Source organism: Echiichthys vipera (assembly GCF_963691815.1).
Source record: "Echiichthys vipera genome assembly, chromosome: X".
In the NCBI taxonomy this organism is placed as follows: domain Eukaryota; kingdom Metazoa; phylum Chordata; class Actinopteri; order Perciformes; family Trachinidae; genus Echiichthys; species Echiichthys vipera.
In genome coordinates, this window is record NC_139825.1 from 31,624,832 (window position 1) to 31,650,498 (window position 25,667).

At 43.0% G+C, this 25,667-nt stretch overlaps 1 protein-coding gene across 1 annotated transcript; it reads left to right on the forward strand.

Moving 5' to 3' along the window:
* Window positions 1–609: 609 nt before the first annotated feature.
* LOC310965069 (arf-GAP with GTPase, ANK repeat and PH domain-containing protein 1-like) lies at window positions 610–23,924 on the forward strand (the record flags this gene model as incomplete). Its single annotated transcript, XM_083938474.1, has 19 exons — window positions 610–1,786; window positions 12,667–12,725; window positions 12,826–12,913; window positions 13,608–13,693; window positions 13,812–13,953; window positions 14,032–14,166; window positions 14,286–14,407; window positions 14,620–14,781; window positions 15,407–15,490; window positions 15,736–15,840; window positions 15,937–16,096; window positions 16,926–17,054; window positions 17,145–17,282; window positions 17,480–17,539; window positions 17,946–18,097; window positions 20,923–21,013; window positions 21,985–22,207; window positions 22,429–22,732; window positions 23,637–23,924. The coding sequence occupies 19 exons, from the start codon at window positions 610–612 to the stop codon at window positions 23,922–23,924; spliced, it is 3,705 nt and encodes a 1,234-aa protein (XP_083794600.1).
* Window positions 23,925–25,667: the final 1,743 nt, after the last annotated feature.

The window sequence follows — 25,667 nt, forward strand, 5'->3', positions numbered from 1 at the left end:
GACACATTCTGTAGTAAGGTGGCATTATTCAGCATGTATTAATTTTAGTTTCGAGTTGAGAAATTGATATACCAAATGTATTGGCTGTTGCATAATTCCATGCTGAAATCTGAGGCTGAGACATCAACACAGTGAAAAGAAATGTCTCCTCATAGCTTACTGTGTGTCTGCATGTCAGATTGGAACAGAATAAATTAGTTTAAGAAGGAGAGGAAAGCGAGGTAAGGATTATGAATGATTCACAGGTAGAGACCAGTAGTATGCATTGAAGAGCTTTAATGGAGGCGTTAAAATATAGTCTAGACTTGTTTCACCACTGGGTCAGCCTTTTAAATATATTCTGGAAATTTGGAGTTTAAAGACTTCCTCTTTTTCTGACTCATGTCTTTACAGAAGGTTTTTAAAAGGAAATTTGAATTCCTGTTCAGTGCACAGGCCTGATATCAGACTACATCAGCTACGCAAGGTTTGATCTGGTGTCTGTGTTTGATCTTGATCTTAGATGTTCTTTCTCCTCTGCTCCAGTCTTGTCCCGGTTGCCATGACTGAGGTGTGCAGGTCCAGTTAGGTCAGAGACCAGGTGCCAGTGTGCTGAAGTCTGCTGTCCCAATGAGCAAGGCAGGCAACCCACAGAAACGCACCACCTACCTCATTTCCCTCACTCTGGTGAAGGTTGAGGCTGTGCCAGAGGATGTAGAAGGGAACCAGAGGGAGGCTCTTCCAGAGGGGGAAGGGAGCCCCAAGAAGAAGGAGGAGGAAGAGGAGGAGGAGGAGGAGGAGGAGGAGGTGGAGGTGAGCAATGCTCCTGAAAAGGAGGAAGGACCTGTATGTATACAAGTGGCGGAAAAAGAAAACACACAGGTGGGAGAAGAAGTGGAACAGGTGCAGCATGCCAAGTATGACAGCCCCATTGAGAAGTGGGGGAAGCCTGAGAGGAGGGAAACCCATGGACACACAAAAGACGTCCTATCAGTTGGTAAAAGCAAAGACACTTCTTTCGTCCATCCAGCTGCGAGGCAAATGGTCAAAGTGTATGGAGCAACTACCTCTGAGGGAACTGTGCGCAGAGAGGGGCTTCGCTCAGACGCCATGCGCCCTAAGACAGAGCTCTACAGAGAGCCCCCCATGCTGTTCCTAAAGGGGGAAAATGGAGCAGAACTGAACAGTCGCTCACGTTGCAGCCTCCCCTTTTCCATCCCGCCGCAGGTCAGCCAGCGTCCTGAAGTCCCGATGAGGTCACATGCAGGAGGCAACTCTGCATGCTGGAGGGAACTCAGAGAGGCCAACACAGGCCTGTATCTTTCTGCTAGGACTTTGGATCGAAGGGACAACCGTTTTGGTGACCAGTCCCCCTTAATGGCAGCTACAACTCTAGGACCTTACAGGGCGTCCTGGGCTGACAGCGACGGTAGGGCCATGCTCATTCGCCCCGGAGCTCCCATGAGTGGAGGATTTTCAGGCATCATGACCAGGGACAGCCCTCAGGGGGAAAGATTTAAGACAGTCTCTGTTTCCTTGCCTCTACCTCCCGTCACCGACATGTCCAGGCCTCAAAGAAAAGGTACAAGTCGTACCCTGGACAACAGCGACCTACATTCCCCCTCCGACGACCTGAAGAAAGGGAAAGAGGGCCAGGGAGGAAATATCCAGCGCGCTCCTCCCCGTGACCGAAAGATGCTGAAGTTCATTAGTGGCATTTTCACCAAAAGTACAGCAGTGACAGCCAGCGTCAGCACCGCACCTCCCCTTTATCCAGCTGTGGAAAGGGGCTCAAGCGAGGAGGAAGGTAAGGCCAGTTCATGCATCCACTGTACTGACATATACACTTATCATAGGCTCAATATTTAATCTTTCTGTTCACACAAAGTCATACATTTCTTCTTATTGATTGTGAGCCCCACAGTGCTGCACATGCAGAACAAAATGCAGAGGGGAATGATGACAAAGAGCGTTGATGAACAGAATAACTGGTGACAAAAAAAACTGTCACATCTGTTTCAGCTCCGCCATCGGTGCTCTTTTGGGCTGGGATTAAGCCACTGTCAAGACCATTTTATTTAACGTCATTACACAGGATCACATATTTATTGTTGTTTGCATTGCCCTCTCTTAAGTTGTGTGAACCTTAACCAAATAATATGCTCCTACTTAGTCCCAGTTATGCTCTAATGCTCTTCCAATTCATTCATTTACTTAAACATTTTATTTATTTTGGCAAAGATCCTGTAAATTACCCACAGTTGTGATATTCAGTTATCACGTGAGAATACATTTATCATGCTTATTGTCATGCAAAATTATTCTGAATTGGCTTTAGCAGTAAATGATGTGTCTTCTGTTGTTATTTCCAGGCAAGGAAGCCGCTGTGGTTTAATTAGACGACATGTGACAAGCCTTTACCTATCAACTGCATCAGTGTTCTTGACATATCAGTAGTAAGAAGAAGATTTAAACCAACCGATGTGACTGAGAGCCTGTCTGAGATTAGTTCTAGGTAACCTTTCATGTCTTCGAGGGATTTTGGTGAAACGTTCTCACTTTTTTATTGCTGCATTGAGCCCTTTTAATGTTTATGAAACTGGTTCTCAGGGTGACACAATAATTTGCGAAAACGACATCTGGTGAAAATCATAATAATACTGAGGTGCTTCTTTGAAATAGAATACAAAAAATTATATGAGGATCTTCCATGGCAGCTGCAGAAGAGGACAACGCAGCAAAATATATCCCAGAGGTATTGGTATGGCAAGAATTAAAGCAACAGCTGGAGCAATTTCTTATCTTCAAATAAAAAACAGTTGCAAAAACAAACAAATAAACTAAAACCAGCTGTAAATAGGGTTTTAACATTATTTTAGAGACAAAGTTTTAAAAATGTAGAACAGATTGTTCTTTATCAGTGTTACTGCATCCTTATCCTGGAGTAAAGGTCAGAGATCCGGCTCAAAGGATCTCAGTGTTATTGAGGGTTGGGATAAAGGACTGTATAAATTGTAGTTTGGCTGATGCTGATCTCTAGCTTCGCTCCAGGTGTGACATGGGCATAGGTTTGTGTGAGTCGTTCAGCCCATAAAAAGGAAAAACATATCATCATGCCCACATTACATACACACACGTATATTGACATGTGCACCTTTTAATGTTTGTAATAAACACACGTCTTACTGTATATTACTGTATATGCAGTGTAACTAGTTAGCATAAACAGCACACTCACTCACTTAAATACAGAACAAATAAGTAGCTACACATTCACTTCTAACTGACCGATTAACAACCATATGATGTCAAGTTAACAGGTAGCCCAAAGCTAGGTGGCTATAATTATCAACTTATGAAAACAAAGGATAATGAACTAGCAACATAAATAATACAACTTACAGGTCTCGTGGACACATGCACACAAATAGGATGTAACAGATTAGTCTCTGACTGGCAGCCTCCGCTCTCTCTCACTCCTCTCTGCACTTTCTGCCATCTTCAGGCTCGCGTGTGCTCGCTCCCGTATCCGCCTCTGATCAGCATCATGCGCCCAGAGTATCAATAATGGCCTACGCCTACAGTGGTAGCTGTTTGCACTAACAAAAGGTTAACCATCCTAAGAGGGTGTGGGTTTATCCGTATCATCTCGTATGGCTGGGAGGACGACAAGGCGGGCGACAGGCCTGGTGTAGACCTTTTCCTTTATCTTTGTGTCGGCAGATCTCACATGACCATCTGCGCTGGTATGCACCTTGTATAACCCGTCCAATAGGCCAGAGTGCCCTTGGTAGCTGGGGGTCTACCATCATGACTACATTGTCCTCAGCGACTCTGATGGTGTGCCACCTGTGGCGAGCTTGCATACCAGGGAGATAGTATCTGATGAAACTTGACCAGAAATGGTCGGTCAAGATCTGAGAGTGTCTCCATCTGCGTCTGCTTAAGAGCTCAGTAGCTGGATATACTACCTGAGGAAGAGACCCATCTTGCAATAAGAGACCTGGGGTCACAGGGTCCGGATGCGCAATGCTGGACGATACATAACCCAACGGCTTAGGGTTTAGAAGGCCCTCCACTTCTATTAACACAGTCATAAGCACCTGCTCAGCCTGTGCCTGGGCCCCAACGGATGTGTAGAGTGCCTGTTTGTCCAAGCGAATCTCCCTCTCCCACACTCCTCCAAAGTTAGGAGCCGCAGTTTGGTTGAAAAGAAAGACTATCTTCTCCTTGGCAAGGCTCTGTTGTAGTTCCGGCTAAAGTGCTGCAATTGCCTCGCGTAGCTCCTTCTCTCCCCCTCTGAAGTTTGTCCCCTGATCTGAGAACAACTCTGCTGGGGTCCCCCTCTGAAGTTTGTCCCCTGATCTGAGAACAACTCTGCTGGGGTCCCTCGGCGGGCAACGAACCTCCACAGAGCCATCAAAAAGGAGTCGGTATAAATGTTTTTGAGGAGATCTAAGTGCATGGCCTGCGTGGTGAGGCACTTAAAGATTATTCCCCATCTCTTTTCGAGTCGACAGCTCACCTTCACCTGAAACGGCCCAAAGCAGTCCATACCTGTGGAGTGGAAAGCTGGCTTGAAAAGGTGAAGACGAGCGGCTGGTAGGTCAGCCATCTTGGGGACCACAGGTCTGGACTGCCACACATGGCAGTCTGCGCAACTGTACTGGTGGCGACGGATAGCTTCACGCCCCCTGAGAATCCACAAAGTACGCTGAATTTTCGCAAGGTGGCTGGGGTCCAGAACGATCGGATGCAGGGTAGTGTAGTCTAGCTCCGGTGATCTCCGTAATCTCCCACCAACCCGGATGACTTTATCTGACTTGTCAAACTCTGGGGACAAGTAAGTAAGCGGCTACTATACAGAACAGCTTAACCAGCTTTCAAGAGGCACATCTCATCTGGAAAGCTGTCCTGTTGGGCGCATTGGAAGATAAGGGTCTCAGCTTCCTGGTAATCTGCAGCTGTAGGACTGCTTTGCTGATCTGGCACCCTGTAAAACTCTTTTGCAGTAATCAGTAAGCTCCCTCAATGGGCTGCACTTGCTTGCGTCTTCAGTTTGGTGTTCCCCCACTGTAGATGTGACTCCACAGAAGGTTGACTTACGGAGTTCTGATGCTTCTTCTTGAGCAGGAAGGGGAGGGTTTCCTGACCACAGGTCCCGGGCACAGAGGAAGAATGGTGGGCCCTGACTCCACCTATTGGGGTCTGCCAGATCTCTCAGGGTCTCTCCTCTGCTGATATCATCTGCAGGGTTCCTTGCTGAATCCACAAAGCGCCTTGTCCGGAAATCTGTGAGCCCCTGGATTTCAGCCACCATAGTACCAACAAAAACCTTAAAGTGGCAGGAATCAGACTGTAGCCACATCAACACAGTTGTAGAATCAGTCCACAAAGTGGTCCCACTGATCTTCAGAGTGAGCTCCTCCTGAATAACTGTGGCTATCTGTGCTCCTACCACTGCTGCACAGAGCTCCAGCCTTGGTGTAGACAGGAGACGTTTGGGTGCCACTCTCGTTTTTGCCATGAGGAATGCCAGGTAGGTATTGCCCTGATTGTCACAGCCCCATATGCCTTTTCTGAAGTGTCACAGAATATGTGGACCTCACGAGTGATGCTGCTACTGTCCATTGCTTCAGGGGTGTAGCATCTTGGCAGGCTGGCGGATGGTAGGAAGTGTAGTTCCTCTACCCACTCATTCCAGGCATCTAAAAGCTCTTGGGGGAGGAGGGGATTATCCCATTCTCTGTTTTTGTCCCAGAGACGCTGGACCAGAACCTTGGCTCTGGTTGTATAAGGTAAGATCTATCCAAGAGGGTCGTACTGGCTTGCCAGAACCTTGTACACGCCCCGCATGGTCAGTACCTCACACTCCACTGGCCGCTGCTTGTACCCTAGGCTGTCTGACTGGAAGTGCCAACTGAGCCCGAGCATCAATTCAGGGACCTCTGCTCTCCTTTGGCAGATGACCAACTACTCTGGAGTTGTTGCTGGCCCACTGGCGCAGCTCAAAACCACTGGAGGCTAGAAGGATCCTCAGCCTGTCCACGAGTTCCCTGGCCTCCACTATCGTCGGTAGACTCTGGCGGCAGTTGTCCAAGTAAAAAAAACGCTCCACTGAGGACCGGACACTGTCTCCAGGCTCACTGTGGTCCCACACATGCTTCTGCAAGGCATAGGTCGGGCAGCACGGACTACAATTGGTACTAAATGGTAATACCTGCTACTCTTGGACTTCTGGGGGGGTCGTCTCTTCTCATGTCGTGCCACAAAAAACGCAGTAGAGTCCTATCTTCTAGTAAGTGGCGGACCTGGTGGAACATCCCTTAAATGTCACTGCTGATGGCCACAGGATGCTTTTTGAAATGAAGCAGCACCCCCAGGAGTGATGCGCCTATCGTCAGTCCGGGGAGGAGAGACTTGTTGAGGTTCAAGCCTTTAAACTGGTATGTGCAGTTAAACACAATGCAGTTATTCCCATTGTGGGTCACCATGTGGTGCGGGATGTACCATGATTCCCCCTCTTCGCGGAGTGCATCAGGCTCCAGTTTGAGGACTGACCAGCTTCTGTATCTCAGCTTTGTAAGCTGTGGTCCTCTCTTGACCAGCCTTCTCTCTGTGCTCTAACGGCCTGGCATGACTGCCTTCTTGGTGGCATGGAAGTGTGGCATGTCCCTCTTACGGAGGAGTGGTGTGGCATAGCGCAGTCTTCTGTTCACATCAACACTTGTAGCCTTCATTTCCAGTAGATTGACTACCTCTTGGTCCTGTCTAGACCGGGTCACTACTTTCTCCTCCCTATATGGTAATGTATCAAGCTACCACAGCTTCTCAACGTTTCGGAGGAGCTCCGTGTTGGCAGGGACGGTGGACGGCAGGACGCACTTCTGTGGCCGTAGTTGTTGCTCCACTAACCATGCCGGGCCTTGCAGTGTCCAACCCAGTCTGGTCCGGATAGCGACTGGTCCACCTGGGGGACCCAACTTCACTGGCTCAATGGGGGTAATGAGATATGGGTGATCCGTACCAATGAGGATGAGTGGTCTGTCGTTCTCAAACTGCTGGAGGGATGGACCTGCTAGGTGCCTGTACCTTTTCTGGAGAATTTCTACCGGATAGGAGTGGTCGGATCCCAAGCGAGCAGCTGTAAAAGCTCTGTTGATGCAGAATCTCGTCTTGGGCTGTGAGGCGGGAGATACACTGAATGATACAGCCGCTCCCTGGACGTCCTGACGGATGGTTTGAACAGCAAGCTCTTCTGGCGTCCCCTCTAGACCCAGCTTCTCTGTAGTGGCAGAAAGGAGCATTGTGCGCTCAGACCCAATTCAATTCAATTCAGTTTTATTAATAGTGCCAAATCATAACAAAAGTTATCTCAGGGCACTTTACAAAGTAGGTATAGACCAAACTCTATGACTTGTTTATGATTTACATAGACCCAACAAGTCCCACATTGAGTACAGTCCAAAGATAACCTTCCCCATAACAGGCAGGAACGTCGGACAGATCCAGCTGTATGGAGGACGGCCATCTGTCTTGACTGGTTGAGAAGGAAGAAAAGAAGAGAGAAAGAGAGAAAAGATGGACGGATGGACAGAGACAGACAGACACTAAGACAGCCAGACAGACAGATACACTTCCAGAGATGCAAGCAACCACAAAAGTAACAGTGACTATAGTGATAGAATATGGCTTACAAGTTATGGCAGTTAATACAGCAGAACAGCAAGAAACAGACTCAGCTAGAGTGACAGAACATAGCAATGTTAATAATTATGGTTGCAAACATGGAGTTGAATTAGTTACATGCATTGATGAGACATGAATGATACAGACAGAGAGGAGAGAAGCTCAGAGTATCAGCAAGAGGACTATACCCCGGCAGACTAGGCCTATAGCAGCATCATTAAGCATGACAAAATCAGCTAACATAATAACATAGCTAAGGGCTCGTAAGCCCTAGCTCTAAGCTTTATCAAAGAGGAAAGTTTTGAGATTACTCTTGAATATGGGGACAGTGTCTGCCTCCCGAATAACACTTGGGAGTTGGTTCCACAGGAGAGGAGCTTGGTAGCTGAAGGCTCTGCCTCCCTTTCTACTTTTGGAGACTCTAGGAACGACAAGTAGCCATTCTCAGAGAGCAGCGGTCTAGTCGGGTAATACGGTACTATGAGCTTTTTAAGATACGACGGAGCCTGACCAATAAGAGCTTTGTAGGTAAGGAGAAGGATTTTAAATTATTTTCTAGATTTTACAGGTAGCCAGTGCAAAAAAGCGAATACAGGAGGAATATGTTCCCTTCGGTTTGTTTTAGTTAGTACATGAGCTGCAGCATTTTGGACCAACTGGAGACTCTTAACAGACTTATTGCAGCAGCCTGATAATAAGGAGTTGCAATAGTCCAGCCTAGAAGTAACAAATGCATGGACTAGTTTTTCTGCATCTTTCTGAGACACAATGTTCCTAATTTTCGCAATATTACGCAGGTGATAATACGCATTCCTTGTTGTTAATTTTATGTGAGAATCGAAAGGACATATCCTGGTCAAAAATAACACCCAGATTCCTTATTGTGGTGCTGGAGAACAACACAACATCATCCAGGGTAACAATATCTTTAGCTATTGCGTTTTGGAGGCCTTTGGGGCCAAGAAGAAGAAGAAGAAGAATTACTTTATTTATCCCGCACGGGGAAATTTAATTTTTTCACTCTTATTATTATACATACATACACACACAGGCCCGAAATACACACATGCACAAACAGGGCCTATACATGCAATTAGGGAGAGATGTTAGAGCGAGGGGGCTGCCAGTGACCAGCGCTCCGAGCAGTTGGGGGTTCGGTGCCTTGCTCAACAGCACCTCGCAGTGCCCAGGAGATGAACTGGCACCTCTCCAGCCACCAGTCCATGCTCCATACATGGTCCTCACGGGGACTTGAACCAGCGACCCTATGGTTCCCAGCTAAGTCACCTATGGACTGAGCTACTGCCGCCCCTAACAGTGACTTCAGTTTTATCTGAGTTTAACATCAGAAAATTGCAGGTTATCCAGCTTTTTATTTCCTTAATGCACATTTGAAGTTTATCTAACTGATCAGTTTCTTCTGGTTTGATCGACAAATATAATTGTGTAACATCAGCATAAGAATGAAATTCATGTAGTGCTTCCTTATAATATTTCCTAAGGGAAGCAAATATAAGGTGAATAGAATCGGTCCAAGGACAGAACCCTGCAGCACTCTGTGCCTGACTTTAGTGTGCATGGAGGATTTGTGGTTAACATGTAAAAACTGAGATCTATCCGATAAATAAGACTTAAACCAGCTTAATGCAGTTCCTTTAATGCCAATTAGATGCTCCAGTCTCAGTAGCAGGATGCAATGGTCAATAGTGTTGAATACAGCACTAAGATCTAGTAAAACAAGTTCAGAGACAAGTCCTTTGTCTGAAGCTTTTAAAAGATCATTAGTAATTTTTACCAGTGCTGTCTCAGTGCTATGATTCGCTCTAAATCCTGACTGGAAGTCCTCAAATAACTATAGCAAGTAGCCCCAAGCTAGGTGGCTATAATTATCAACTAATGAAAACAAAGGATAATGAACTAGCAACATAAATAATACAACTTACAGGTCTCATGGACACACGCACACAAATAAGTTGTAGCAAATTAGTCTCTGACTGGCTCCACTCTCTCCTTCCTCTCTGCACTTTCTGCTGTCTTCAGGCTCGTGTGTGCTCGCTCCCGATGCGCTGTGTATCCGCGTCTGATCACCATCACGCGCCCAGAGTATCAATAACGACCTACGCCCCCTTTCATACAATCAGACTTGCTGTACATTTCAATAGTGTAGAGGGTTAAAATGCTCCAGGTGTCAAAATGCTTTGTGCAATTTTACTAATGTACATAATGTTTTGAATCCCTGTTGAATTCCCCCGAAGCCCGACACTTGAACAAATATAAATTAGTTCAGTCTTGTCAAAAAACTGCGAAAACACTTCATGAAATATTCAGACCTCTCCATTTGAATTAAAGGAAATGTTGTGACTTTATCAATCTTTAATGTTTATTGATATATTCTAAAGAAAATCATCGTTGACAGAAGGTGTGGTATTGGAGTAAGCTCTGAATAATTTGTCAGGAGTAAGTGGGACATGAATAATTAAGGTAGGGGATACACAGAGCTGTGTTCATCGGAGGAGAGAGGAGAGCGGGAACCTGCTACTTCCTGCTCTGTGCGTGGAGTTAATCAGCCCTCAAATGGAGACTATTCATTCATCGATGTCGTGTTTTAAGTGTTTGTGAGCGGCAACATTGTGTCATGTTGGACCTGTAATCTCAGCCTGTTATGTTCAGTATTCTGATGACACATGAACAGAACATATTAGTCATCCCTTTCGAGTCACGCACACATTGGCGCTATCATAAGCACACAGGTGGACATCGTGTCTCTGTGCCTCTCACACACGTCGCTGTATCCATGAGAGACCATTTATTGTATAGAGACCCGGGCTGGAGGCTTCTGGAAAATGGAGTTGCCATGGCAACAGCAAGCCGTGAGAGATGCTATTTGGTCTGTGGCGTGACGCTGTTGATGGAGTGAGGTGGGGGTTGCCCAAAGATGGGGATGAGGTAGAGTCGCAAGGGTTTAAAGTTAGAATCTGTGTCGATGGAGAGAAGGCCAACAGATGCAGGCGTCCACACTCAGTCGTGTGTGTGTGTTTTTTGTGTGTGTGTGTGTGTGTGTGTGTGTGTGTGTGTGTGTGTGTGTGTGTGTGTGTGTGTGTGTGTGTGTGTGTGTGTGTGTGTGTGTGTGTGTGTGTGTGTGTGTGTGTGTGTGTGTGTGTGTGTGTGTGTGTGTGTGTGTGTGTGTGTGTGTGTGTGTGTGTGTGTGTGTGTGTGCGTGCGTGCGTGTGCGTGGTGGCACCTTGCATGGTAGCCTCTGTCACAGTAAATGTGAATGCTGGCTTCTGTTGTACAGCACTTTGATTGGTCACTAAGGCTGAAATGCAGTTAATTTACCATTTAATGTACTGGCTGAATATGAGAGACTTTGGATTCATATTTCTTTAACAGAAAAATACATAATACTTCAAATTACAGTGATAAAACTAAGAATACATTTGAATAGTTGCTGTAGTGCCATAACTCCCACACTAAAAACTGAACAAATGCGTCTGTGATTTAATTATTTTGATAAAGTCTTATTTTAGTAAGCGCCAAATCTGATAACTTACTAAACTGACAGTTACACAATAAACCTGCACAGCTGGTAGATCATTATTATCACAGTTAAGCAATGAAGTAGGTATATTATAATCTCTCAAACTATTCATCAGCATGACACTTGGAACATAATGTTGGTGTTTGATATTAACTCTGTCATCACGTCGTCCCTATCAGTAAAACCAACACAAAAACAGCTCCGTTTGAGCTAACCCTAATAGATCATCTTAATAACGTGAATGTTAAAATATGATGATGCAATGTGTTTTCACAGGAAGTTTGTTTACATTAGACACTTTTCTCTGTTTAAATGATAACTATTGTTGTTTTATATCTTAGTTAATAAGTGATAATATTCAGTTAGATCCAAAGACTGTCAAGAACTGACAGACAAATGAGATTGCTCATCTCTGGAGACATACATCTGCCACAACTTAAAAGTGCTGCTCTGTCTGATACAACAAAAGCTGCACACAAAGTAACTAAAATCACACTATTGATCATTCAGTATAAAAACATCAATCTTAACAAGTCCTTTTGCCCTAGATTAAAAGCTCAAGACTTATTTTTCTAACAAGAACAAATCATCAGTGCAATGATTTAACTTTGCCCAGTGCAGTTTCATTTTTATGGAATACTTCATAAATAACATAACACTGCATGAGGCAGACTGCTGCACTAGTTTTTAGACTCTAGCTGGCTCAATAATATACAATAATAATAATAATAACAATAATAATAGTAATAATACGCTTTCAAGCAAAAAAAACCCACCTCATATCATTTTTACTTCAGCTTATTTGACTTTTCTCTGATCTGAAATCTGCTCCTTTCAAATGTCTTTCTGAGGCAGGTTTCACCTCAGCGGAGCACCGAGTGGCATATTCTGTCTTGTTTCAGTTGACATTGACTTCTTTAAAATTCATGAAATGTGAGGAGGAACTGCACTGGGGGAAAGATTCCTTTTTTTTAGACTAATACATTTTCAAAAGTGAATAAAAGAATACATTACTTGTAAGGAGGTTTTTTTGCAAGGTTACCATAATAAAAGGCAAAAAAGTGGCGTGTTTAACAATGTTTGGCTAAACTTAAAATATTTGGCATGCTCACTAAACTCTTGTAGAATTGCATATTTGTACACCTAATTGGATTTTCTGGGTGTTCACTGTGGCAGCGTGTGTGGGAGCTGCAGCCTCTCTGCTCACACTGAGGGGAGGCTTGGACACCTGACTTTCTTCACTCTGCCATGCCCACAGTCACTCTTTTAAAGAAACACTCAGCACTTAGGTAGATTATTTTTCTAGCTTATCCATGGTTTGAGAAGGAGTCAGTCCCAACTTATTCTTTGTTAATTTACAGAAATACTGTATATCTTGGTCTTGTTTAAAGTGCCAACAAAAAAAGTTTTATTAATGAATCCCCTCTCTCCCTTTTTTGCTGTCATTTCCTTTTCTTCAGCTGCATGCACCAGCAGTCAGGAATGGACCATGAGCCAAACTGTACAAGAGCTTCACCTGGTAAGCTTCAGGCCGTGGCTTTTACATACTGGCGAGTGGGACATAGTAACTACTACATTTATATTTCCTCTCTCTATGTCTGTGTGTTTGTGCTCTCCAGGGTGTTTTAGGAGGTCTGTGCAGTGGCAAGTCCGCTCTGGTCCACAGACACTTGACAGGAAGTTACCTGCAGCTGGAGAATGCTGAAGGTTTGTTTCACATGTCCTCATCTACAACCTTTATGTGTGTTTTTCTATGACAATGTCAGTACGCAACTGACAATAGAGCTTAATAACATTAATACTGGCAACATTCAATTTAGATGGGCCAGGACCAGCGCATGCCACCAAAGGTCCCATATAGTAAAAAGGGACATTTCCAAAGTATTAAAACACTCAATCCACAAAGAAATGCACACAGCCTGTATTCAGAAACTTTGTTTTTAAACAAGTTGTCAGGACTTCTGTACAGTTCAGATGTCACAACTGTACTATATACAGGTAGAAAGTGCTGCTTCAGTGATGTTACATTCATTCCCCAGCTGCAATGATGGTGCACAGATGCTGAGAGTGCAAATGTGTAAGAACAGGAAAAGTTGTCCAATCAGAGCAGACTGGGTTTTTTTCACGAGGGGTTCTTAAAGAGACAGGCACTAAAACAGAGCGTTTCAGACAATGCAGGTGTATTCAGACAGACAGTATGAGAAAAATAATGTTTTTTGAACATTAAAGCATGTAAAAATGTTAGTTAGAAGAAATAGCAGAAGAAAAAAGTAGTAGTAGAAGCCCAAAATACAAGTATGAACCTGAAAATCAGCATGATATGCATACCTTTAATGTAAGTAGTCATACGTGTGACTAATAGATCTATAACAACTTGTTTGTTCCTATTATGTAATTGCAGGACGTCAGTACATTAAAGATGTCCTGGTTGATGGACAGAGCCACCTGTTGATAATCAGAGAAGAGACAGAGCTTCCGGGTGCTCAGGTGGGTTTGAACTTGATTGACTTGGTCAACTAATTCAGACTGATGTAATCTTTTCCTTACTATCAGCCTGCTCCTGTGTATTTTGAGTGCTCTTCTTCTTATCCTTCCTTCTCTTCAGCTTGCTAGTTGGGTGGATGCAGTCATCCTGGTCTTCAGTTTGGAAAATGAGGCCAGCTTCCAGGAGGTTTACAGAATCTACCACCAGCTCGCTATCCATCGGCCCATTTCTGAGATACCTTTCGTGGTAGTCGGTACTCAGGGTAAGATACACTCAACATGTGCTTTGATTCAAATGTTTGCAGAGGCAGACTTAAATTTGTGATCTGTGCTTTCTCTAGATAAGATCAGCAGCACCAACCCAAGAGTAATAGATGATGCCAGGGCCAGACAGCTCTGCTCAGATGTGCGTCGCTGCACTTACTATGAAACCTGTGCAACATACGGCCTCAATGTCAACAGAGTCTTCACTGATGGTACATGTGCAGACCAGAGCATTTAGGATTCTGTTGCGAGAAGATGCAGATATATGAAAGTGATTTGTATTTTATTTAGGGCTCATTTTTAGTTTTTTTTCTGTTGTTTTGTTCCACAGCTGCTCAGAAGATCATGGCAGCCAAGAAGCAAGCTGCTCTACTGGCTTCCTGCAAATCTCTCCCTAACTCTCCCAGTCACTCTGGAGGCTCCACCCCAGTGTCAGGTGTCTTTCCAGGACAGGTAAAACTGTTACGGACCATCTGTTCCACATTGTCTGGGAAAGTCATGCAAATTTGTACCATTGATGTGCCCCTTCTTCTTACTAAGTATCCTGCATATTTAATTTTTTTAAAGACTGTCAGCACGCTGGTGTAACAAACTCAGTTATCTCCCTTTTCTGCTAAATAAACACTTCATCTCCTGTCCCCTGCTCCGGCTCTTCCTCTCTTTAGGCCAGCAACGGTGGTCAGAGCAGTGATTACTCCTCATCACTTCCCTCCACTCCTGTGATTAGTCATAAAGAGATCGGCAAGACAGTGAGAGGTGAAAAGCAGGATAGCGCCACGCCTGGGTCAGTCCGCAGTGTCACCCGGAGACGCACCTCCAGATTTGCGGTACATACTGGTCAAGTGATCATGAAGTCACGCTTATGCCTCCTTTTATTTTTATACTCGTTCCCTTTTCTGTCATATGGATTTAGAGTGGTATTTACTAAACAACGCGCATTTTAAAAAGAGACAGTTCTACAAGCCTGCCTTCTCAAACAACAAAGAAGACGGAATTGTCATTTTACTGCTTTCCTATAGATGACATGGTTTCTCACTGAAGAAAGAAGTGATTGTGAAAGGTTCCCATTGTTTTATTCGACGGAGCATTTGGACCAGGAAATAGTTTTTTGATTGGGTGTTGCGTCAGACTTAAAGACCAGGTTGCTTTAAACCTTGGTAGGATTATCCGACTGCGTTTAAAAGGTTACTATCATCACCAGAAGGGACTTATTTCACATTAGTAGTTATCTGACCTGCTGCTGATATATAACATTTTTGATTAGTTTCTATAGATATCACTTACATTTATAAGCCAGCTATTGCAGTCAGCAGAAACTCACTTTTCTACTTTTTATGGTTTTGTAATGAAATGGAGAAAGGAAAACTTAATTCATGTTTAATTCATATTCTATAACCATTTACCTCATCCTTTCCTCTGATGCAATTATTGCTTCTCTTGTACTCTGTGTAGGGTCGGAGAGGCAGTGACTCAAACAGGAGGAGTGCAGACTGTAAGGGAGATCTGGGAAGTGGACGCTCCATTCCCATCAAACAGGTAGGAACATAAATTTACACTTGATGCAGAAACAAATATGATGACCCTCTGGACACGCTTCAAATCAAACGTGTGAAAGCAGTTTCATCACACAGAGCGATAAAGTGTTGTGATCTACCACATTGGCCTGATGGATTGTGGGTGTTTTTGGCAGCCAGCAGTCGTCACGCTGACGAAATGTGCGAGATGAACACACGACATTTGCAATAAATTCTCACTCTTCGGGTTTTGTCATCCTCCATCAGGGCATCTTGCTGAAGCGCAGCGGGAACTCGCTCAACAAAGAGTGGAAGAAGAAGTATGTCACGCTGTCCAACGACGGCATACTGTCCTATCACTCCAGTGTCAATGTGAGTCAGTGTGTTGACGGAGCTCTAAGCACTGAAGTATTACACTTCCGAAAGCACCACTGGGTGATGTGTAATGGCTGATGTTTGGCTTTGCAGGACTACATGCTGAATGCCCCCGGGAAGGAGATGGACCTGCTGAGAGTGACGGTGAAGGTGCCAGGAAAGCGACCACCTCGTGCTGTACCCGCCTGCGGCCTTCCAGTCGGGCTCAACGGGCGCATAAAAGATGTTCCAGGACCTGAGGGTGTCAACCCAGGTCAAATAATTTTTTATTTTATTTAACCAGAAAAAAATCTCACCGAGTTACATTAACTCTTTTCCCAGGGAGTCCTGGCCAAGACAGGCGGAAAAAAAGTTTCACTGTGCACAAAGGACAGGACAGAAGCTACACACTACATCACAACAATACACACACTTGAACGCAATTTTATTACTATTGTAAATTTGATTATTTTATATATATACATTTATATTATTGCATACATACTGTATATATACATTTATATTATTCCAAATATATATATGTTGTCTGTATAATATTGTTGTTAAATATGTTGTTAAACAAGTATTTCTTATTCTGATTCTGATTCTGAAGACATTACACTTAATATGATGGATAACAAGGCTAATACAAACATACAGCTTAAAGGACATCGAGTTAAAAGCAATTGCACTGTTCATTCAGAGTTGATTTTAAAAAAGAGAGATGGAGAGAGATTTGTTTTATATATAGTATTAGCAGTAGTCAGAATATCAGAATACGATTAATCTGTTGTTCCTTGGATTTTAAGACTTTCTTTATGAAGAGGAGTCAAGCTTCTGTACCAGAGAGGGAAACAAAGTTGCAAGGGAATGCAAAATCTTTGCAAAAGGACGAAAGAGCATCATAAGGGTTTTTTCACATATGTTGCAAGAGTGTGTGAAAAAACTTCAGCACTTCAGTCATACTCTATCTTTTATTATCTGGAGTTCACACAGAATCAGTAATGTATTTTTTAATCTTTTTATTTAAGGAGGTCTGAGTACATTTGATGCTTATGTTAATTACTTAATTATTAAGTGCATGCCTGCTATCTTCTCTTTAGTCCCTGTAAGTGCCAGCAGCCTCCTGCAAGTGGAGGAAATGGAAGGGCTGGGTGGAGCGCTGTTTCTGAGGAGCAACAGAGGCGTGCAGCGCTGTCCCTCTACACTATCCAACCACACTCAAAGTGTTGGTGAGTAAGGGACCTTCCTTATTTGTATATATTTAGCTTTGTACCAGATCAATGCAATGTGGAAGGTTTTTTGTGTGATCTCATTGCCAGACTCTGCAGTCGAGGGCGTGTCCAGCTCCTCCTCCACCAAAGACGTAGGCACTTCCTCCCCGTTGACAGACCGGAAGAAGCATCGCAGAAAGAAGAGCATGAACCAGAAAGGAGATGCAACCATCGGGCATGCAGATGGTAAACCCCATAACCACCATTTACACAACAGAAATCATGATCTGATCAGTTTGATATGATGTTAATCATATAAAAAAGAAAATTCAAAGCCTAACCATTAAATTTGATACTTTTTGATGTTTTTCAACATGTAGATTTATTGTTTCCTCTCTTTCTCCCTTTGGCTTTTCTGTGACTTTTTCTATCTTTTCGTGCAGCAAAACGCAAAATGTGGAAACTCAAAAGCTTTGGTAGCTTAAGAAACGTAAGCAAGACAGGTAATGTTGATCTGTTGTGTTTCATCTTTCAAACTCTGACTGACCCTTCGTACTTTGTGTTGCCGTTCTTGTGCTCTTCTGTCACATTAGGGAGAGACGTTATATCATACCAAGCCGAATGACATGTATAAATCTAAATTATTTGTATCTAAATCTATTCAACTTTTAACATGTGGTTATAATTCACAGTTCACTAACATATACTTGCTTAAGCCTATAATAGTAGTCAGACATGGATGCTTAACTGCACTGATGCATGCAAACTAAAACTATCTTTCTGGTTCATAATGTTAACATTAACTATTAATGGAATATCTGCATCTGCGTGACTGCTTCAACTTTCCAAATGGGCAAAATGATCCCTGATGAAAAATCTCTTGCTTCTTTGTTTATGTTTGTTCGCCAGATGAGGACAACTTTGACTTCCTTATCGTGTCAAGCACCGGCCAGACGTGGCACTTTGAAGCTCAGAGCGTGGAGGAGAGGGACTCCTGGGTCCAAGCCATTGAGAGTCAGATCCTGGCCAGCCTGCAGCTGTGCGAGAGCAGCAAAAACAAGGCAAGAATGAAACCCCATTGTCCTTTCACAAAGCTCTCCAACGCCCAAGTGGCGAAAAAAACTTTAAACGACCACAGCCATCCCTTAAATCACCACTTTCAGCTACTGCCCTCAGGGAAAAGGTGCAGAGTCCTCTGCACAAAGAAAAACATTGACGTAGAAAGAATTGTTTGTCCCTGTTGCCATACAATCTCAATCCTTAATCAGTAAGGACAGCCACTCTCTGATGCCGGCTTGCTGCTTCAGCACACAGCACTTTACAGCTATTTATTTAACCTTGATTCAATCCTCACCATTATTTACCTGATGTTCCTTTCGTCGCAGCTTCCACTGTGTATTACGTTTTTATGTAAATGTGTTTTAATGTGTCTTGTCCGGATGCGATATCAAGTGTTTTATTTGTTTCATTTATTTTTGCACATGCAAACCAACAACAAATTTCTGCTTTTTGCACCCCAAAAAGTAGAAAGTGTATTTTCTATTCTATTCAAAAGGCAGCGATAATTTAACTGACAAATGACAAAATATAGTTTCACATTTCATGCAGAGGCACAAATGCAGCTGCAATGCCATTTGGGTACAGCCAAAGATGCACCTTTATTATCTTTATGTGGCCTCAAATGTTCCTGTGTCTGCATTGAGGAGGGCAGAGTCATACACCTGAGGATGTATTTATGCAGATCAGGTGCTGTAGCGCAATAATGGTACTCACATTGGCATGAAATAGTGTCTGCATTTCCATAAGCTGTGACCAGCTCTTGCTGCAAGTCTACAGAACAATTGTTTGTTGGCAGACACACAACCACACACACACACACACACACACACACACACACAGTGTTCAGCTGTTCCACGTGATATGTAAATTTAAATTTATAAGTGACATTTTGTGCCTAGAAGTACATTTGGAGGGTTGTGTAATAATTTTGTGTGCTGTGTATTTGCACCCAGGGACTCCTGGATAAGAACAGTTTTCTCTCAGGAGAAGATGGCACAGGAAACTGTTACTGCTGCTACTTTTTAAAGGGATGAGGACAGCTGATTTGATTAGCCATTACAAAAAACCACCCCATCTCCAGAAGTGTATGTGTTGAGCTAGCCTGTCCACTAATGGGCCATGCTGGTTTCTGTTTTAAAGTGGGAAGTGCATCCTGGTGTGGAATAAGATCAATCATCTCCATTGATGATAATTGCCACTGATGTAATGATTCTGAATAATGACTTTAATCCCATGATGCATTTCTATATGAGTGTTATGAGAAAGCAATAATTTTACAGCTTTACATAGTCATAATAATGATTATAGCCCTATACCACTGCTTTCTCACTCAGAGATGTGGGAATTATAATCATTATCAATAATGAGACCAGCTATTAGAGCTCACAGAGCACAGAGGGTTCGTTTGCTGGTGTTTCGCTCATTTTAACCAATGGTGGTATGTAACTAAGTACATTTACTCAAATAGACTTAGACTTCTCTTTATTGATTCCTTTTGGATGACTCCCGCAAGGAAATTCAGTTTCCAGCATCTTACAAAAAACACAAATAATAATTAAAAAAAACAAGATTACCAATAAACTCTTTATAAATACAGAAAGTATAAAAAAAGACCAATAAACAGTATGCAATAAACTCTTAGTCAAGTATATATGAGGTAGATGTAAGGGCTGGTTAAACCTGTTGAAGAAGTCATTCAGCTTGTTCACCCTCTCCATTGTCCCCCCTGTAGCTCTGGTCTTTGTGTTGTGACCTGTGATGGTCCTCACACCTTTTGAGGTACTTGTATTTTTACTTAAGTATTTTAATTTTCTGCTACTTTATACTCACACCCCACTACAATCCAGAGGTAGTATACTTTTTATTCCACTACATTTCTCTGACATGTTGAGATAATAAATACAAAATATAATTCAACTAATAATTAAGATGTTCTGTTATGGATTAAGCTACCCGAAAGCATATAAAACTCCCTAAAACTCCAGCAGGGGACCCCAAACTTCCCTTTCCCGGGCCACATTAACCAGCTCTAACTGGGGGATCCCGAGGCGTTCCCAGGCCAGTGTGAAGATATAATCTCTCCACTTGGTCCTGGGTCTTCCCCGAGGCCTCCTCCCAGCTGGACGTGCCTGAAACACCTCCCTAGAGAGGCGCCATGGGGGCATCCTTACTAGATGTCCGAACCACCTCAACTGTCTCCTTTCAACGCAAAGGAGCAGCTGCTGAGAGCCATGGCCTCAGATTTAGAGGTGTTGAGGTGCACCTTTGTCACATTGGTGACAAAGCGCACCCCTAGCGGAGGCCAACCCCTACCGGGAACGAATCCGACTTACTGCCAAGGATCCGGAGACAGCTCTCGCTTTGGGTGTACAGACATTGGATGGCCCACAGAAGTGACCCCCTCACCCTATACTCCCGCAGCACCTCCCCATAGTATCTCCCGAGGGACCCTCCAGGATCCTTGTGAGAGTGAAGAGCTGGTCCGTTGTCTGAGGTTCAGACTATAGGATGAACCCTCCTTTCCAGCACCTTGGAGTAGACATTACCAGGGAGGCTGAGGTCCCACTTTTTAAATATGGGAACCACCACCCCGGTCTGCCACTCCCTTGGCACTGTCCCAGACTATTCAATAATATTCATATACTGTAGATGAGTCTAAAATATACCATTCTGCATAATGAGTCCTTTTACCTTTGCTACTTCAAGTATATTTTAATGTTAATACCTATAGTAAACATTAGTACTTCTTCATAGTGGTATTTCAATTAAAAGATCTGAACAGTAATTCCACCTCTGATTTTAACCTTATAATGTGTGTTTCTCACAGGCTCGCAAGAACAGCCAGACTGAAGCGCTGGTGCTGCAGGCGATCCGCAATGCCAAGGGCAACAACTTCTGTGTGGACTGTGATGCTCCAAGTTAGTGACACATATTAATAACTTTTTTCCCTCTGTGTACATGTTCATATGTGTGGTTTTGTTTTTTTCACATCTTAGGCCGTCCAAAGACCCTACCTTTGGACTATATATTGGCATTTAACACATAGTATCTTACAATTCTAGTTCAGATGTTGTAAAATTACAAAATATCACAGAAAGACAAACGATAAAGTGGAATTACTTTCTAGTTTACAAACAATAGACACTGCAACTGTGAGAGAATCTCAAATTCCCCATTAGACACTCTGTGTGTGTGTGTGTGTGTGTGTGTGTGTGTGTGTGTGTGTGTGTGTGTGTGTGTGTGTGTGTGTGTGTGTGTGTGTGTGTGTGTGTGTGTGCGTGTGTGTGCGTGCGTGTGTGTGTGTGTGTGTGTGTTTCCTTAATTTCAACATATTCCTTATATGGAGAGGGGGAAAAAATCATATTGTGTAATTGTTTAATTGTTGCTGACATGGAACAGAGATGAAACTCTTTACCTAAATGCTTTACTGAATCTGAACAGTGTTTTCATCCAGACCATGAAATAACTTTTTAAATATATTTTTAAAAAAACATTTTTGCGTATGGGCTGCAAAGCATATTAATGACAAAGTTTGGCTTTTAGAAATATAAGCAAAACGTCATTAATATACCCTAAAATAAAAATCAGTGTCTTAGATATGACTAAACCAAATAGAAATAGATCAAATGCTGAATATTCTTCTAATGTTGGAACACTTTAAGGGACACAGTTTTAAGGGAATCTAATGTTTGGCATATTGGCCACAGATTAAACAGCCCTTCTTTAAAAGCTATCCAAACAGGATTTCACACAACTTCACTGCACTTTGCCAAACCAGCGTATTTAAATGCCACATAGAAAAAAATCAAACGGTAGAAATCTACCAACCATATGCACATAGTTCAGTTCCAAATGAAGTGGGAGCCTAATTTGTTTCTTCTTTTCCAAGATCCGACCTGGGCCAGTCTGAACTTGGGGGCTCTCATATGCATCGAGTGTTCAGGGATCCACAGAAATTTGGGGACCCACCTGTCGCGTGTTCGCTCGTTGGATCTAGATGATCTGCCGCGAGAACTCACGCTGGTTCTCAGTGCCATAGGCAACCACATGGTTAACAGTATATGGGAGGCACGCACACTGGGCCGCCGTAAACCAGCACCTGATGCTACACGGTAAAGACTAAAGTATTATGAGATGTGATATTAGTGATGCGATATAAGCACTGCGTTACTTAAATGTCTGACAGTATGAGCTGCATACTTAGAAATTATGTGTCATGTACATTATGTTACTTTCAGTAGAAATAACTTGTCATTCTTGGACAGGAGAAAGACAGAAGCTGTAAAAGTCTTTCACTGAATATTCATCACGTCTCTTTGTCTTGCTTGTTCAGTGAGGAACGGGAGTCGTGGATCAGGGCCAAATATGAGCAGAAACTGTTTGTGGCGCCGTTGCCCCCTCCCACTCCTGGTGAGGGCTCAGACATTACACTATCAGGCCGTCTTCTGTTGGCAGTGATGGAGCACAACCTTCCCAAGCTTCTGCTCCTTTTGGCCCACTGCACTAAGGAGGACATTAACGCCCCTCTCAGCCTGGCGCTCTCCTCCAGGGCGCTCTTAGCTCTGCGACTGCCCGGCTCTGCCCTGCACGCGGCATGTCAGCAGGCTGATGTGGTGATGACACAGCTTCTTGTTTGGGTGCGTTTCCTTCCCTCTCTGTTATAGGAATTAATAAAACCTTTGTGTAGAGGGTCTGATTCATAACATTAAAGAAGTGCAATGCATAAAAAATTGAGGCGATTTTACAGTCAAGTAACAAAATCAGCAGGGTGTGAAAGGATTTTTAGTTTCTTCTTGTGTGAAATATCATGTTGAGTTATGCAAAACTGGCAAGGTGATATATGTCACCCTTCAAGAACCTCTTAGTAATTCCCTTAGCAAAAAACAAAAAGCTTTAAAACAGATGACTCGGCAGACCACTCAAGGTGATCTATAAGTGTGGAAGGCACTAAAGCCCACTGAGTCACACTTTGTTGAGATAATTTAAGACAGGCCTGTCAGCTTGAAGTTGCAATTTATTTCACATAATAAAACTTCCTTAAAGGTCCCATATAATAAAAAAGTGAGATTTCATGTCTTTTTTTTATTATAATGCAGGTCGAGATGTTATATAAATACTGTCAAAGTATCAAAACACTCAATCCAGAAAGAAATGCACACAACCTGTATTCAGAAACTGTGTCTTTAAATGAGCCGTTGGGACTTCTGTACGGTTGTGATGTCAAAACTATACTATATAGAGATATAAAATACCGCTACTGTGCCATTACACTACACTTTATGGCTGCAATGACGGTGCAGAGACACTGAGACCGCAACTGCGGAAGGCCAATCAGAGCAGACTTGGCTTTTTCAGGAGGGGCTCTTAAAGAGACAAGCGCTAAAACAGGACGTTTCAGACGGAGTGAATACAGGTGTATTCAGACAGACAGTTCTACTATTAACCTAAAAAACAAGTATGAACCTGAAAAGGAGTATAATATGAGAACTTTAAAGTGTTACATAATCTAATCCACTTGTTTCTTCTTTTAATTATCTTCAGTATGGCTGTGATGTTCGGTACCGGGATGCTCAGGGGCAGACGGCTCTGGTTCTGGCTCGCAGTGCCAACAGCCAGGACTGTGTCGACATCTTACTCCAGCATGGATGCCCTAATGAACAGGCCTCCTCCTTCTCTGCGGGCACGACAGTTGGTTTTGCAGCAGCCGCCACACCCAGCTTTCCTGTTGCCATGACGCCAAGCCTGACGGTTGCCACGACACTCAAGATCTCACACAAGAGCGGTGGTACCAGCTTGAGTTACAGCACCTCTAGAAGAGCAGTGTCATAATCAAAATGTGGTGTGGTAATGTGTGTGTGAGTGTGTCGCTTTGCCCTCATACTGTCCTGTGTAGGACTGATGAACATGTTGCCAGATGTCGCATTCCCGGAGGTTTTAAAGGGTGTGTGTGTGTGTGTGTGTGTGTGTGTGTGTGTGTGTGTGTGTGTGTGTGTGTGTGTGTGTGTGTGTGTGTGTGTGTGTGTGTGTGTGTGTGTGTGTGTGTGTGTGTGTGTGTGTGTGTGTGTGTGTGTGTGTGTGTGTGTGAGAGTGTTGGAACACACTGCTAATAACACAGATTCTGCTAGCAGAATTTAACCAAAACAAAAAGAAAAATTTTCCTGACTACACTTTCTACATAAGATAAAAGAACATGATATTACGTCCAGATGCCTCTGCATTCGGATTCAATAGGAATGTATTGCACTATACCTGCTGGTATGATTCATTTTTTCATCATGCAGTCAACTTAATTCTCCACTCAGAATGGGAATTTGCCTTCGGCCTCAAACAGCTTACAGTATGAGCATCAAAGGGCCAGAAGTAAAGAACTGCAATAAGTTTACGATTTCATAGACAGAAGTTAACGCTAAACACATCCACACTTCTTAACTTCATTGACAACGAATGTCACTTTTAAAATTCGAAATGCACACCATGTTACGTTCGACACAGCCAGTCGTTCAGTGCGTAAATAATGTTGTGTAGGTCGAAAGAAAAACCTTTACAGTTGCTGAGAAAAAGAGGCCGCTTTAAAGATAATCAAAATAACTGTATAGAAATGCGTTGATAAAAAAAATATTAGAATTCTACAAATTTTAAAGTGCTTAATTTTCGAGATTGTTATTGTATGATTTGTACAGTTGGTTCTGTGTATAAAACTCAAAGGGTTATTCGTAGCTGTTCAGAAATTTCCTGTACAGCGTCTTGGTTTGGTTTTCCTTCAGCAACCACCTGATTAACTCTTTGACATCCAGGACTGAGATTTCTATGTTATGTTTGTATCATTGTGTGTGACATGAACACTGTACATGGTGTGTGCATCACTGTGTGACTCCAGCAGCAGCTCATCATCAAGGCGAGTGTAATACGTGTGTGTAAAGGCCTTGATTTTGATTGAATGTATACAAATACAGAACAAAACAGTTTGAGTTGCACACTAACATGTTTTCAAAAATTTTGTGGACTGTTGGGGCGTTTTTTTTTTTAATTAACTAATATTATTCCTGCTGTGACTAATTGAAAGTGTGGTTTAATGGATGAAAACTCTGCAAAGGTTTTGATCTATAAAACTGAGCCTCTGAATGACTATTGCTGCCTTTAAATGGACCTTGTGAGCTAAGAGACGGACCTGTTCTTTTGCAGATGACACCCAAAACAATATATTTGACCGTTCTTTTTTTTTTAATGTGAAAAGGTTGCATTGTGGCAGTTCAAAGCATGTGACCAGAACACGTGACAGTTAAACGTTGTGAAGCAAAACTACTTGGTTAGGGTTAGAAAAATATTATGGATTGATGTAAAATGAGTCACAGGCTGTGCCTGCCTGAACTTCAGAACTGTAAACTGAGCAAATACCACACATGAGAAGTCATGTTCACAATATGCTAAGATAACAATTTAGCAAACTAGCGAGCGGGTAATATCGGAATGGCAATTGTGAAACAACGAGGCCGTTGGGAATATGATGTAAAATCAGTTGCCCTCCGTAGACATTTTTTACTTTAGACCTAAAATCAAAAATAAAAATGCTTT